Source organism: Psittacula echo, assembly GCF_963264785.1.
Source record: "Psittacula echo genome assembly, chromosome: 21".
In the NCBI taxonomy this organism is placed as follows: Eukaryota; Metazoa; Chordata; class Aves; order Psittaciformes; family Psittacidae; genus Psittacula; species Psittacula echo.
The window spans coordinates 6,558,973-6,575,555 of NC_137757.1; the positions used below are offsets into that span (position 1 = coordinate 6,558,973).

The 16,583-nt window shown below is 45.5% G+C and overlaps 1 protein-coding gene across 6 annotated transcripts; it reads right to left on the reverse strand.

Annotated features, from left to right (window-relative positions):
• Positions 1–201: 201 nt before the first annotated feature.
• AGO4 (argonaute RISC component 4) lies at positions 202–16,063 on the reverse strand. 6 transcript variants are annotated; one of them, XR_013958301.1, is made up of 18 exons: positions 15,695–16,063; positions 12,505–12,670; positions 11,697–11,817; positions 10,546–10,727; positions 10,034–10,170; positions 9,819–9,953; positions 9,561–9,648; positions 8,975–9,122; positions 8,770–8,889; positions 8,429–8,557; positions 8,182–8,315; positions 7,041–7,225; positions 6,591–6,750; positions 5,706–6,021; positions 5,276–5,439; positions 4,415–4,516; positions 3,994–4,193; positions 202–3,891 (listed from the first exon to the last, which is right to left on the reverse strand). XR_013958301.1 is itself a non-coding variant. In XM_080632604.1 (18 exons), the coding sequence occupies exons 1-18, from the start codon at positions 15,711–15,713 to the stop codon at positions 3,783–3,785; spliced, it is 2,586 nt and encodes an 861-aa protein (XP_080488730.1). In that variant the 5' UTR covers positions 15,714–16,063; the 3' UTR covers positions 202–3,782. The 6 variants fall into 6 exon arrangements, 5 of the variants coding, with proteins under 5 accessions (XP_080488730.1, XP_080488731.1, XP_080488734.1 ...); XM_080632604.1 differs by having other exon boundaries at positions 5,305–5,439; XM_080632605.1 differs by lacking the exon at positions 15,695–16,063 and having other exon boundaries at positions 5,305–5,439; positions 11,697–11,897; positions 12,505–12,644.
• Positions 16,064–16,583: the final 520 nt, after the last annotated feature.

Consider the following 16,583-nt stretch of genomic DNA (forward strand, 5'->3'; position numbering starts at 1 on the left):
GGCTGTTAATGCCGTGTTTTCTCTACACATTGCCATATAATTTCTGAGAACATTAAAATTAAACACCCATCCTGAACATCTGCCCCGGGTAGCTTAATCCCTCCCTTAGCATCACGCGAGATGGCACCCGTGGGTAATTCTGTCGCGTTCTGCACCCTAGCACATCAGAAATCAAGCTGTTGTGGCAATGAGCTCCACAGGTTACACGTGGTGTACAAGGTTTAATTAAAAGTTAAATAATTTAAGACATTTGTTTACAGGCAGCAGTAGCAGTTGCTCACTCTGTACATTGCATTTATTAGACATCAACAAGGAAAAACAACATTTGGCACAAGAATGCCTTTTTTTTATTATTCTTATTCTTTTTTTGGACACATGAACACAAAATATCCCTGCAGGCTAAAAAAAAAATACATTGCAAGTTGTACACGACCAGCATCTTAGCGCAACGTGGGGCTCTCCCCCACCCAGGACAGTTTAGAAAGAGTACCTCGTATTGCTATAGACATACATCCAGTCCCCATTTAATAAAATACAGGTTTAAACATTACAAGTCCAACAATATAGAAACAAAAGGAATTACATCGTAAGTCAAAAGGAACAAATGCAAACATCTTACATTGAAGTTTCAGCTCTAGACATAGAAATATGAAAATGTCAATAGCAAGGTATAAGAAAATCTGTGATATTACAAGGTCTTTCCTCCAGTGCACAAGGAAAAAGCCTTGCAGTCGGAACAGGATTGATACAATGCCCTCCAAACCCTGCCTTCCGAAAACGAAAGCAGAGCGACTCCCTTGCTATTGAGCAAGAAAACTCCTACAGCACATCCACAGAGGGAGCTTGGGGGGTGGGTTGTGTTAAACGCTGGATCTGAACAAGGTCCCCAATGCACAGAATAGAGCTGCTGGTGGGGTTTGACCTGGGACCAGAGCTGTGCTGCGAGCACCCACCTCCAATGCCCTTCGGATGCAGCCGACTGTGGTACTTGGAGCACAGATAAAGCACCAGGCCCTTCAAAACGATCACCAGCACTTGTTCAGAACTCAGCTGTTCACAAAGCAAGCAGAACTGGTTGAAAACGGGATTTCTGCCCCCCTTTTGTGTTTTTAAAAGCCAACCACCCCCTCCCCAACTCGTTAAACGTTGCTACATTTAAACTCTTTCACACCACAGAGCTAAACAGTGGCCAACAGGCTTTATTTAGTAAAAAAAAAATATAACAAAAACCAAACCCAAAACACCCTAAGAACTACATCTACAGAATGCACATCTTCCCATTGATTGACACATGCATAACGATTCAGTCAGGCCCAAGGGGCTAATCCAGATGTCAAGCCCAACCTCCAGACGTGGCCTCAGACCTGTGCAGGAACTGCCGCAGCATCGGTCTTACCGGTACCACCACGCTGCAGTCCTGACTCTCCTCCCAAGGCGAGGTCTAACAACCCACCTAGTCTGAGGTTAAATATCGAGTCCGGTCCCAGGCAAACAAAGGAGAGGCTCTCTCTTCACTCAATCTGAACTAGGAGTGCTTGGCACTGGACAACTAAAAACTACATCTTCCTTACGCACCCTCGATTAACCCAGCCACATTCTTGCCTAGTGCACAAACTCAAAATAGTGATCTTTGATCTCCTCACCTAAAAAGGGTGCTCAGTTTCTTTTCAAGGTGCCAAAGTTCTCTGGTTTGTGTTGGGTCAGTCAGAGTTCATTCTAAAAAGGGGGTTTTTTGTGTTCTCCCTGAACAAGTACTGAGAAAAGCAGCCATCCAGCTGAAGCAGCGGTCAGTCTCCCACCCACATCTCCTGATTTTATTACACAAGTGAGGTATTCTTTAAACCAAAAAAAATAATTAAAAAAAACTTCAAAAGAATCTTTTTTCCTTTCAATCTAAACCCGCCCTCAGCACGTGCCAGGAGCAGAGTTCGCTTCAGTCCCATTTGCAACAGAAAGGGATAGAAGTTTAAACTTAATTTAATGAGACGTCCTACTTGAAAGGTGGTTATAAAACTGTTTGAAGTCTAAGTTCAGTGTACTCTGGTACAACTGAAAGTAACCCCCAGCAGTTAGAAATGTAAACTTTCATTTATTTACAAGCTTAAAGATTGAAGGAAACAGCATTTCATATTGCTGAAATTTTGAGGGGCTGGTTCCTATGCTTTGGAACAGCAGACAACTTAGCAGCAAACCCCACACGAGCATCAGAGCCCACAGTGCAATCCTTGGACTTCAACTCCTGTTCTGAAGTAGTGGTGTCGGCTCTCCTCAGTTTAGGAACAAGGTTTTAATCTGCACTAGCTCAGGTTAACACTAAGGGGGATCTAGTCTTAACACACCATGTTCACGGATTCCGAGAGCATCCGGTGAAACCGAGCCCCTGTTCTTTATTCTACATTGCAGCTGAAACAAAGCCAAGCAGATTAACCAAAACCCTAACTTCTAGGCTGGGACAGGATCAGTAGGTGAGAGTTACATTGGTTAAACATGCTGTTGGATGCAATTGTGTGCGCAACCTAGATTCCCAGGGGAAGAGAAAACGAAAGAGTTTAAAATGCTGGTACAAGTCCTTAGGTTGCCAGTCACACAATACATGTAGACTGTACAGATTGGCAAGCCTTTCCTACATGTAACACCCAGTTTCCAAGCTTATAAAAAATGCTGTAGACAGGACACCAACAGTGAATATAAAACAGTTAAAAAGAAGTCTTAAAAAAAGCATGGAAATGCGTCTTTCCCAATTGGTTTCTGAAACTGCCAAATTGTGTGTTCAGAAAAACGACACGAGAATGTTGGTTCGACTCATGCACAATCCTCAGCTAGAAAATTACACTGTTGGGGGGGCTTAAAAAACAAAGATTTATTGCCAAAGTTAAACCTTCTACGAGAAAAAAGTTTTAAAATCCCTTAGATTTATCAAACCACACAGCAGCATCAAGTGGGCACTTTTGTAAAAGTCTGCAAAATACCTAAAAGCTAATTTTTTTTGTTTTCTTTTTTTTTTTTTTTTTAATCCTTTTTAGAGGGGGAAATGATGGTTCAGTACTTGTTACGATACCATGGCAGTATTATTTATAACCATTAGAATTAAAATCTACTGACAGGCATCACTATCTGTTTATATTACACATTCACAGAACAAGAACCACCTAGTCGAACTCGCAGTATAGTGCAATTGCTTCGCAGCCGAAGTCTGCAGAGATTAAAAAGATACTTAGTAAAACTGACAAAAAACTGCAATACCTGTGAAAGTTACGTTCCATAAAAGGCATTTACAGTAGTGAAGTCTAAAATCTCCATTAAAAAATCTATGGCCCCACACAATAGAACAATTACATTGAACTGGAGGAAAACATTTTGCCATCAATATGCATACTCACTAAGCAGGGCGTGAAGACGGGGAATCAAGTCGTCATGTTAAGCTCATGGGATGAGAAGAGAACTCAAAAACGATAGCTAGCAAAATATTCAATAGAAACCTTTCGTGCCAAATCCTTTAAAAATTTCAGGATGATCGGCCTTTTACACTTTGAGGTAAAAATTCAGTCCAATGCGTCAGAAAAGACAAGTCTATGAATTTCTATTACAGAAAACAATGAAACAAATGGCTCAATTATGTTGGTGCATCAGACATTGCTGTGAAGTACAGATTCAGTGCGACTGGTCAGAGCTGCTGGTAGTGGGCAGCCTGAAATCAACTGGGCCCCAGCTATAGCAGTAGGCATTCAAAACATTTCAGGACTGCACGGGTTGTTGGTTTTGCCTCATCTTCCCAGATGCTCTCAAGCAAAATACATCGTATGCTGAGTGTCATGGTGGATCTGCACTGCTTTTGCCAGAGCCTGAGGATCACGGCCATTGCTCTGTCCTGACACATGGCTGCCTTCAGCACTGTGGAAATGCAGGCACATACAGATAACCATGAACAATCAGGCAAAGCAGGATGTAATTCCAGCTATCTGGCTACCAAGATGATGAGGCAAAGTTCCTTACCTGTCATGATCCTTGTCCACAAGATGGTATCTGGCTCTAAATGCTACCAGCCTGGCATAGTACGCAGGAGCTGGGATAGAGACGGATCGCGTACACCGGACATACGTGTGACACAGCTGATATGTCAACAGCTGCAGTTCATCTGCGGTAAAGCAGTTGTCATCCCACAGGACCTGGTAGTGAGAAGGGCGGCTGGTTCCCTGTGGAGAACAGACGAGCAGTCAGCTGGAGAGCATCAACAAAACCAGAGGTCGTACCTGAAGACTGGACCTTCTGTCAGTGCACTGAAGAGCAAGTGCCAAACGGGCACCGAACACACACTACTGTAAAGCTGCCAAGCTATAAATAGAAGTGACATTACTCATGGGGACAACTATAAGGACTTAGTCCTATAGCCTGAGCACAGCAGAGCTGACATTACCTGAATTCCTGCATGGCTACAGAGGTAAAAGTCAAATTCAGAAGGATGTGTGATCGTGCTGTCCACAGTAGTGCCTGCTGGAACGTTGCCGCTCTTACCCACCTATTGAGGAAAGTTTATTATTAGCCCATGGGGTTTTTTGGAAGTGGCCCAAAAATACCTCCTAAGGTAGGCTCTACTTAAAGCTGTTTGAGAATTTACTGCTTAAAAAGGTGGGAAAGTATTAAGGTCATTTACATAGGAGGGATGAAAATGTTCTCAGTGAGTTCATTTTTGGAAACGTCACCAAATCCAACTGGTGTGTCATCAGAGGAAAATAAAACACTTGGCAGTACCGTTAAAATTGCAGAGTGGGATAAAGCCTACACAAGTAGTTCAGGATCTGAAAGAGCAGGGTTTCTGAAAGAAATTCATTTCGTACCCTTGTTTGCACTCACACCCCAGGGCTCTGAATTTCTGAGGAGATCAAGAACTCTCCCCTTAAGAAGGTTTCCTTCGTTGGCTTGTGGATTTGTGCCATAGGCAAAGCTTACAGACATTAAGAGACAGAACAGGCACTAAACTGACCAACTAGTTCAGTTTACAGCCAGGAATCCCAGACTATAAAAGCCCCAGCTGCAGCTCCAGGTACACAAATACAGGGATATAGAGTACGCCTACTCCAAAAGGAGCTGGGAACAAGTTGTTCCACCCTGACCACTGGGTCTAGAGCAATAAAAAAGGGGAGAAACTCATTATTTTGGCAGAGAAATCCTGTTACCACACCAAACTGCTACTGCTCGTACAGGTAATTCCATTTTAGTGGGCAAGATGGATACCACCCCACTTAACCAAACAATCTTACTTTCCTGTTGCCATCACCTCTTTCTTATGTAGTCAACATTACTTGCCCTTTCAGTTTTGTCAGCACAGAATAGTCTGGTGTGATGCCTTTTCTGCACAACAATGTAGGTTATTCCTGGTCTGTAATCTTCTTCCAAACTAATACAGGCCTTCCGGATTGCTATCAGTTCTGGCCAAGCTACCTAGAAGTAGAAGATTTCACTATTAGGTGCTGAATTCAGTACATGTATTACTATTTTCCTTTTGTGTGCATGTATGTGTGTGTGTGTGTTCAAATGCCACTTTGCAAGGAATATAATCAAGACAGGATAACTGTACATTGTGCTTGCCCAGGAAATCTCAGTGAAACTGTTCACTGTCCCTGTAATGAATGCAATCCACATCAATATATATATATTTTCAAGGGCCAATCCCTTTTCACAAGCAACAAGGAATCATTAGACAATACCTGCTTCATCTGGCCTTCTGATACTCCTCCTCTGTAGTAAATGATCCTTGTGGGCTTGAAACGAGTGGATTTGTAGAACTGGATCAAGAGTTCTCGCACCATGTTAGTGAGGTCCTGGATCACCTCCTGACTGTAGAGCAGCTCCTGGGAGGTCTCCTGGCGCGAGGTCTGCACGCGCACTGTGGCACAGTAGCGGCTGGGGTGCCCGTCCATGCTGCCCACCACCGCAGCTATGGAAGGCTTCTTCCCATCCCCAGCAGGAGGGTGGGTGACGTCTGCTCCCAGAAAGATCACTGGCTGCTGGAACACTGAGGGCCTGTTTAAATATGAGTAAGGTTCATTAAATAATAAATAATAATACAAAAAAGAGGGGGGGTAAGGAACAATAATAACAAAAATTACAACCAAGGAAGGGATATCCAAATCATTCAACAGAACTAACACCCTGTCAGAATCTTCAAGGACAAAGTTCTCTGCCTCAAACCAAGTTTGCTCAGAAGCAAACCAAGTTACAAGCACTGATCACAAGTCACGCCTCCTTGCTCTTCTTAATCTCAGTTTGAAAGGAGATATATTCCTAAGGAGGTGGCAGGAGGAAAATGGAGACTGAGTAAACCCAAAGGCAGGAAAGAGAGACATGGGAAAAAACCTTTGTGAGCTTGTTTTTACACACACTGAGGGACAGCTTTAACACTAGAGATGATCCTTGGCACAGGGCTCATTTAGGCAGCCTCTGAATGCAGAGGCGTACTTCTCTGTCCGCTTCAGACTGTGGGTACTTCTAAAGCATGTAATATTTTGAAGGGTATCATTTTAGCATAAACAAAATGACACCATTTTGCTTGACAATCCAGACTTCAAGGAGAACTTTAGACTTAATCTCACCTTTGATGAGGTACCAGCACATTGTTGATTCCTCCAAGCTTTGCATTTATCTTCAGACACAGGTTGGACAGCGTTTGTGGTGAGGTTTTTACCACATTCTTTACCTGAACACACTGCGTGGCCATTCCTAGGAGAGTGTCACCAACCCGCTTCACTTCAGCTGCGACAGAAAAAGAAATCAGTGGTTCCACCTGAGCAGTCAACATTTCCACCTGCTTTCTCTTATTTAAATGATACTGTAATTTAGATCCTTCAAAGTTCACTAACAAAGGTTCAGTTCACTCTTTGGTAACATACAAATGCTCTGATGAGGCCTGACCAACTCATCTCCAAAACCCCTTTTTAAACAGAACATGCTGCCTGCCCTGTCTGCTTCCTACTCCCAAAGTGCAGAGTGAGATGCCCACTCACTGTACTACTAATTAACCGCTCACAGCCTCTTCTCCATACCATACACAGGTGTCTTTCCAGGTAGAATCACCACGATCAGCTGCAGACCAACATAAGTCAGTTTTAAGTGTTTAAACATGGGCTCCACACTGTCTGCACCCTGGGCGTATTTGCAGAAGCAGGGCTGGCCTTGGATGGGCATCCCTGCATCCTTGGAGATCTTGCGCAGCTGGTCTGTGAAACTCCTGTAAAGGAAATACAAATGGATTTATCCTGATCTTTTGCCATTGGTTTTATCAACAGGGGCTGAGCTATTTCAGCTGTTTCACAGCATTGCCAATTTGACACTAGTTTTTTTTTAGCACTTCTATCACTATAAGGAACTCACGAATGTGATCCTAATCCTGATTAAGGAAGCTCCATAAGCCTCCGTTGCTGTAATTTTACAAGTCTGACAGAAACAAACATACATTTGAGTTGAACATTTTGAGGCAGATTCCCAAACTAATACTGATGCTTTGGTCAATTTTTACTCATCCACCAAACGTACCAGAGCATTACTGCAACCACAGAATCAGACTGGTTTGGGTTGGAAGGGACCTTAAAAGCTCATCAATTCATCCAGTTCCAACCCCCTGCCACAGGCAGGGACACCTTCCATTAGAGCAGGTTGCTCCAAGCCCCTGCGTCCAGCCTGGCCTTGAACACTGCCAGGGATGGGGCAGCCACAGCTTCTCTGGGCACCCTGTGCCAGCGCCTTAGCACCATGAGACCTGATTTTTGCCAAACATTTCAGTGGTTCACACAACCTGTATCTTTAGGATTCTGTAATTTGAAGGACAGGGCTAAAAAACGGGGTGTATGTTGCCTGGGAGGCAGTAAAGGTTAAGGAAAAAAATAGTTCAGGTTTTAGAATGAAAGATCATCATCAGTTATTTGTAAGAACAACAGAATACAAGTGGAATGCAGCCACCAGAGCAGGAAACACAGCCTCAGTGGTAAGGGAATTAATGCTTTTCCTAGCTGCCAATTAGGTTATGAACTTTTGTTGTAGTCTCCTCCCAAGCTGTAAAGATTTAAGACACTGCAGAACTGTCTTTTCCTCCTTTTACTATTAGATGCATTAAAACCAACTTATACTGCATATCACCTTTCAGAAACATGAGGAAAATAAACCCTGAATGAATATGGAAACACTTACTTTAGTAAGTCTTCCCTGCATTGTTTTTGAGGAGCAAAACAGGCAACAGCCCAAACTTTAATCTCAATGCCAGCATAGAACTGCTTGCCTCTCATGTCCCACACACCTTGGTTTGGTGTGGCCACAGTCTTGTTCTAGGTAAAAAAAAGCAAAGGCAAATTAAAAATGAAAATAAAATGCTGCTTTGTTTCAACTCCAGCCAAACAAAGGAAACCTTATGAGAAGATACATGAAACAAATAACTCACCCTGCCTCCATATTGCAGCATTGGTGCTGGCAAAACTCTGCCTGTCAGCTCTGTCATTTCGTTGTGGACAACAATACCAAACTCCTTCAGGTAGGGATCAGGTCCACCAACCATACTGTTACTTTTCACCTGGTGACAAGAAAAGTATTCATGGAACTACAGGAAATGCTTCAGGTGGCCATGAACAGGCCTTCCATTTAGAAGGATCTGTTTTAAAGACGTCTGATTTTTTAACTTCTGCAGTTCTTGGTCATTCTGCTTATCATTACACATGGTACCATGCTTGTGAGGGGCTGTAAGAAGTGACAAACACAGACTGTTCAGCTGGAAAAGACACTTACTAGTCGGCTGATTTCTTCCTGGCGGTCTGGTGCAGATCTTGCAGTTGCTTTTATCATAGTAGATGTCTGATTGTCTGTTAGCTTCTTTATACATCTCTGGCCTGCCACTATGTTACACACCTACACAGGGACAGCAAGAGGTGGCACAACGCTGTTTGGCAGAGGATACAGAGGATACACCATAGTGCAAGAGAAAGACTCTTACCTCAAGTGGTAAGTATGTGTGTTTCTGTTCTTGCCCTACTTGGAGACAGGGAAGGTGAGGATATTTCAGCTGCAGACTGTACTTCTGCTTAAAATACTGAGCTACCGTGCACTCCATAGCCTGCCCATTTTCCAGCTGCAGAGGAAACCTACAAAGGACACTTGTTCTGGTTAGACTTTTCAAGATTATTTTTTTTAAAGGAAAAAATGGTATGGAAAATGTATTCCAGACTAGAAATGCTGCAAAGGTTTCTTTTCCTTAGCTACTTGCTCGCTTCTTTATGAAAAGATTTCGCTATTATTTCTACTGTATATTTCTGTAGACTCAATTTTTTCATAGCTATTTTAAAAATTATAGCCTTTAAAATTTCAAAGCCAGGACACAGCTTGAATTGCCCTGTGCTGAAAGAAATGAAGCAGTGGTCTAACCCCACACTAGTCTTCCACTCCATTAAGACTACACATTCTTGTCAAGCCACACAGCTGCTTCACCTCCAGAATCAACTCATTCTTGCATAAACAGTGTACCCCCTACATCTAATAGGTTCGAGAGCTTAGAAATGGACAGAAAATGCTTGTGTACGTACGTCTGATGACTAGCTGGTCGCCGAGTAACATTGCAAACCCGGTATTTTCTCTTCATCTGGCCACAGTGGGTAACCTCTACTTTCAGACCTGAAAGCCCAACACAAAAGTTCTATAATTCAGGCCTATGAGTCACCTTTGAGAAAGATGAAGGCATAAAGGAATAGGCCAGCTTCCCAAATGCCTTGCCTATTTTCATCATCACAACATGAGCAGGTTTACAGTATTTTGTTGCAGCAGCTTTAGGACAAAGCTTTTACCTCTGATTTCTTTGGTAAACTTGACACGCTGGGAGTCTGTAAGAGGCTTGGATTGCTCATTGATGTTCTGAATGTCCAAGACCTCGCACATGAACTCAATGATAGGCTGAGCACGATAGAAAGCAGTTGCTGACACTAAGATAAAAAGAAGAGGACTTTTACTTTAGAAGCAGAAAGAGCGCCGTTACATTAGTGAGACAGAATTTCCCACATACCATCAATGTTGAGCATCATGTTCCACATGGCAGGCCTGACTGACTGGTGGAAACCAAACCAGACCTCCCTGCCACCACCCAGAGGGTGGTAATAACCTTCAGGAGGGGAGAAAAAGGAGCGACCCACAGGAGTGTACCTGAAAAAGGTAAGAAAATGAATACTTTGATCATTTCTTTCTGATACACCTTTTTATATTCATGCCTATAGTGTTTAAGGCACAGTCCTACAGTACGTTAGAACTGTCAGAGCTGACTTATGGCAAGCACACAGAGGGTGTCTACCACCAGTGCAGCTGGAAAGGCTATTCCTGTTAGAAACATGACCAGCAGGTACAAGTCCTGAGTTCAGATCAGATTTCCCTATTCTAGGGCAAATTTGTAAAGCAGGCATTGAATTACACAACTGCATCCCTCATCCCTCCTACTGTAAGAGTCTAATAGCAGCAAGTAATAACTAATACAGATGTTAAGACAGATAGAGGATGGAGCGAGTCAGCACCAGAAGTACCCACCTCATGGAGGGAAGGTGCCGTGTGATTACGTCAAGTGCCTGTACAGAATCTTCTGGAACTTCATTCAAGTGCCCTGCCAGAGCCTCCAGCAGCAACTGAAGGCTGACGACTGACACCCACTGAACGGATACTTTAAATGTCTGGTCCTTCCCCTCTCCTGGAAGCGTCACCTCCATATCCACCTGACAGAGCAGAATTAAGCCCAAGCTTTTGTTATGTATTGCAGACTATCCCAACACGAAGCAGTGTTATGTTTTTCTCCTCTCTTTTGAATCTGTATTTTTGATTATTAGTTTGTGTAATTCTCTTAAAACATTACAAATCCTTAGGATTTTGAAAGATTGTAATTTATTCATCTGAGAAACTGCACTGAGGTATCTTTACATGTAAATTTGAAGCAGCAATTAGTATGGTGACATCAAAGCTCTGGAGAACTGTGAGTCATTGTATTTTAAGTCAGCCAACTAATAGCAAAGATGTCTTCTGAACCAAATGGAAGGCAAGAAAATCTTTTGGTCAAAAAGAAGACTCACTGGGAAACACAAATCTCAGTTCTAGCACAGTGCTTGAGATTATTCTCACACACTGTCAACCCAAAGGGTAAACGTGAACTCATCCTATGTATTCCTAGGGTAGAGGTTAAGTTTTGTATCAGGACTGGTTAATACAGGTTGCAATCTGTTAGAAACACGGTGCCAGCAAGCAAGGCCCAGAGCTTGCAGGGCCAATGCAACTGATGTAGTTGCTCTTATGGAACAGGAGGACATATCTCAACAGTGCAGGCAAACCAAACCGGCATATTTGTCATCTACAACTCCTTTATCATTTAGCAACAGAACAAGGGCTAGAGCAGAGAAAAGGGAAGTTTCTATCAGGGTGGGAAAAAACTGAAATCTCCTTGCAGCTCAAGGAGCACAACGTATTAGTTCACACTATCACAGACAAATTCTCCAGCTGAAGAGCTGCCAATTAGAAACCTGAAGATGACGAACTTCAGTAGCACACCAATATGTTCCTAGAGATCCCCAACTGGTGCTGCTTAGCCTTTCCAAGCGTATACTAATACGTGTGACAGCATTTTGGGTTTATGTCAATAAAAGAACACTTGTCAAATGACATAGGAACTTAAAACTGCTCACAGAAACACTTACTCTATCCCGGCCAATAGGTAAGGGGTGTGCTGTGTACATGTTCCGTTTCCCATCATATCCAGGCTGCCGATCACCAAATATCTGCATCTTGAAGTGTCTCACCATAGTATCCACCACCTCTCTACAGAGGGATTTAGCAAGTTAGGTTGAAGTGCAGAGTCCAGCAACAGTCTTATACAGTTTCAAATCCCTTTTTCATAACTTAAGTGAGCAACATACGAGAAAGAACAATGCACCAGACATCAACACCAGGAGCTTTACAAGTCACCTCCAGATGAAGGCACCTAAATTTCAACATAGAGGTGCCTACACGCAAGGCAGGTATCTGTATCATCAGCAGAGATACAGTCAAAATGGGCAGTGGAATCTGGAGAGCTGTTCAAACACAGGCACAAATACAAGCATCTACCATGGGGTCAACTCTGTGCATCAATTCTACTGACAAGAGCTTGTGTGGACCCTAAAATGTCAACCTGCAGCTGAATCCCCTCCCCTCAGCTGCTAACACATGTTTGTGTAACAGACTGTGGAACAAGTATCAGGGACATTCATTTGTAGACTGTAAAATAAAACCAGCTGTAGTTCAACACTCAGCACATTTCCTAGAGCTTTCCAGATTACAGGCCAATTGCAAAACATCTTCATGAAAATAAGGAGAATAGCACATTACAGTTCACTGACAAGCAACTGCTAATCACAGCACAAACATAAACTGGCCTTCAGCAAAGGAAGGATTTCTAGGATGGAGTTTTCTTAAACTGAGGCACATACATTGTGTAGTTTGGTTTTTTCATTAAACAGCTCATACCTGTTCACTCGTCGAGGGCGCTTTTCTGGTTTGATATCTACATCATAGTGATAGACATCAATCTTGGGGATCTGAACCTGGAAATGGTTGGCCAGGAGGCGAATGGGTTTCCCAACAGTTCCTAGGCCTGGGCGACGGGGTGGCTGGAAAAGGCTTGTTGGGGGCCCTGGGGAAGTCAAATAAATATGTATGAGATGTAAGCGATCCCCCAGTGCAGTATCCTTTCAGGTGTTCTTTAGCTGACTTTCTGACAGGGCAGAAAGAAACCTTAAATGCTTTCTGAGGTTGCAAACAGAGGTGTTCCAAGTGGCTCAGCCTTCCAGCCACTCGGAACTTGCAGGTAAAAAAAGACGTTCCCTAAAGCATGGTCCAGGTTAGTGCCATAATCCACTCTCCAAATTTCTGTGACATTCATTCATGACTGTGGTTATGAACTTCACAGAGTCCTGAGGCGGAAGGCACACACTTACAGAGTATGTATTTTTATGTAACGTAAAGATAAATATATTCCTACCACCGTTTCTAGAACTAGGAGCAGCCACAAAAAGCACATTTTGGTGATTTGTTTTCACTACAGGCTTAGAGTTCAGCTGTTAATGATTGCCACTGTTGGCATACTTACGACATATATCCCCAATTTTTATCTGAAAATTGGTATTATCTGGAACCTGGTAAGGGATATTTTTATTCTAAACTAAAAGAAAAACAGATTTCTGGATCTAAGCAAAGAGTTAATGTCGTTTCCTTTACATCATGAACCCATCCCTTTTGTTAACAGTGAAATTCTTTTCCCCTACAGCACAGTTTCAGCCAATTTAAAATTCCAGCACAAAGAAAGGAGTGAGGAAAGGTTTAGGCTTTTTTCTGAAGAGTAAGGGAGAAAGCACAAAGACTCCTAACAGATTCAAGCAGATAGTTTATTTGGACAAAGGTAAGAGCTTCAAGAGCAGTTCCAAGGAGGAAGCTATTAGAGGGTTGAGAAAGTGCTCACACACAAGCTAGTCTCTAGTTCAGTCTTTAGTTAACTTCCTCAAAGTGTTAAGATCTGAGATACCATGTTAACAAGATTAAACAGACTTTTTTAATCACAACCTCAGCTGACACTGCACATGAAGCAAACTGAATTAGTGTATTTTCATGGGTTTTCTCTCTCTCTGCCAGTGCTCAGTGTGATCCAAGTTTCTTCTCTCTATTGTAGAGTAGCAAAGGAGAGGGGAAACAAGTCTTACAGTAAAAGAATGCAATAGGAAACCCATCGTAAAACTTAGGGTAAATTCACTATCATAACCTGCCAGTATCCACTGAAGTCAAAGGCTCACAGTTCACACCAGGAGGGAACAGAGGCAGATTAAGCTGTCAAGAGGATGAAACTCAGATTTGGGAACGCTAAGTTAATACAGTCATAAACTAAACTCAGGACCAACTCCAAGGAGCTTTCTACACCAGGTGTTTGAGCCACCCCATGCCTGATACTTTGCCAGTTAGAATTACTGCTGCGAGGACACTAACCCTAGCACATTTCTAAGCAGAAGCAATACTGAGAGCACGTCAGCAGCTGCAGCCCACTCGACACGTCAGCTCCCCAACGCTGCAGTAGCGGGGTGGCTGCTGGGGCCACCGGCATCCCACACAACACATCACTGGCGCCGCAGCTCCCGCCTGCCGAGCTGTGATGCCTCCACGAGGAGCTCGCCACGCACAGATAAACCGGGTGTGAGGTACAGTTAGCACGGAACAAAACTAAAGCTGCCTTGACAAGCGTGAATCATCAAGGGCCATCAAAGTTTGCTGTGCTTGTTTGGATAGTAGAGAGATGATCCATTAATCCCGCGCTAATTAGTCTGAAGTAAGTGCAGGCACTGACCTCTTGCAAGAGATTAAATGACAACTATATTTACCCATTTTCCTCCCCCGGTATTGACAAGTTGTGTAAACAGGGAGAGCAAAGCTGACCTCGATCAGTTTTGATTACAGCAGATAAAAGTTACATCTTCTCCTTTTCAAAGGTATTTCTCAAAGAGTTCCAGAGAACAACCTAAAACCCTGTTTTCCCAGGCTGTCCTGCAAGTCACACTTATTTTATCAGGATTTTCACCTGACCAGCCTCACTACGGCTGGTTACATGCACTGTCAGGCTTTTAATTTCTTCCACTCTGTGTCAGTTATGTACTAGGCACCTCCAACCAAGTTACTTCAGACAGGAAGCAGTTGTACAGAACTAAAAGAGGATCTGCTTCTACAGTTGGAAGGCAAAGAGGACAGGCTGCATCAGCCACACAGACAGCAGACCTTACCAGTCAGCCTTCCGCTCTCTTAAAATCTGGATTCTTCTGGAATAGCACCTTTGTGTGAATAAACATTTCCCACTGCACCACAACTAATGTTACGGTGATTATACTGAGTGGGAACTTGATGCACAGACCACTTAGGTCAAGGAATAAAACTTGAACATATTTGGTAGAATAATGATCATGGAATAAGACACAATTAGGAAATGCCATGTGCAAAATACCATCAATATTAAATCAAAGGTTGTTAAAAACATTAAAAAATAACGTCTGTATTTTCAGAAAGTATCACCTTAAACTCTGGATAATGGCTCAATTTCAAACCAGAGCTGATTACAGCACGGCTCCCAGGGCTGGTGTGCAGGGAGCACACTGCTGTGAACACGCAGAGCACCGGCCCCGCTGCCTCTGTCCCGCACCCAGGCCGGAGCCCCAAGGCCACTTCCCGTTGCCTTCGGGGCCGGGGGCCGAACGCCGGGCAGCAGCTCCCACGGCAGCAGCGGGAGCGCTAAGAGCACACGCACAGCCCCTCGCAAAGTTTCGCGACCTGCTGCGGCTCCTTGTCAAGGCTGCCGAGACGCCTCCAAGCCCGCCCGCTTGTCAGCGCTCTGCCGGCGGCCTGCTGCAGGCTCACCGGCGGCCCCGGGGCCCGGCCTGCGGCACCAACCGGACCGCCCGCCCCAGGCCGCGGCGGCACCCAGCCCGGCCCAGCGGCTACCACCCGCGGATGGCGGGGGCAGGCGGGCCCGCGGTCTCCTTCCCCGCCGCTGACACGGCCCGCAGGGCTCGGTAGCACCGCGGCGCCGGGCCCACACCTGACAGGGCCGGCGCTGACCGCGACCCGCCAGGCCTCGACCGGCCGGGCCCCCGCGCCGCCCCCTCCGCGCCCCCGCGGCTCTCACCGGGTCCCAGCGCTTCCATGGCGGCGGTGGTGGCCTCGCTGCGGTCACCCCCGGGCCCGACAACCGCCCCGGGCCCCACCGCCGGCCCCGCCGCCGTCGCCGCGTAGCGCTTGATCTCCGGAATATTGGCTGCGGGGTGGGGGCCCGACACGGAAACGGGGGCGACAGCGGCGGGGGAGCACGGCGAGGCGGTGGCGGAGGAAGATGATGATGAGGAAGGGGGGAGCGCGGCGAGGAGCGGTCCCCGATCAGCGGCGCAAACAATCCCCCCGCTGCGCCGCCGCCGCCACCGAGCCCGAGCGCACTCCCGTCAGCACGCGCCGCCTTCCCCCCGCGCGCGCCCGATGAAGAGGAGGAGGAGGAAGAGCAGGCCCCTCCACGCTCCTCAGCCACCGCCGGCTCGCGCACGCGCGCCGCCCCCTGCCGGCGGGAGCGCGCACGCCGCCCGCACCCGTTGAACGCAACAGGTGACGGTGCCGCCCCTCCCCTCGTGGGTCCCGGTGCCCGCAGGATGCCCTGGTTTATTCGACCCCCGCACGGGACCCTCCATCTGCTCGCACGGTTCGTAATTACCCCAACAGCGACTCAAAACCCGGTGCGCCCCGTGACGGCAGCTCCACGGGTGCCTTCTAGCCAGAGCCACGCTGCTCCGGCCTCCACCAGCCCCCGACATGCAGAACTCACCCAGCTTAATTAATTACACCCTGAATTAAGGTCTCTTAACAGCTGATGCCCTAATGAGACCGAAAGCACCTGAAATAAACAGGGGAACCAGTGGACACGGATACCTCCGGGATATTTTGTGAGGACAAGATGGCTTGTGAGGGTTAATGGTGGGTGAGTGCGGAGCTGCTGGTAGCTGGCATCGAGTTAACATCTCGGTGGATGG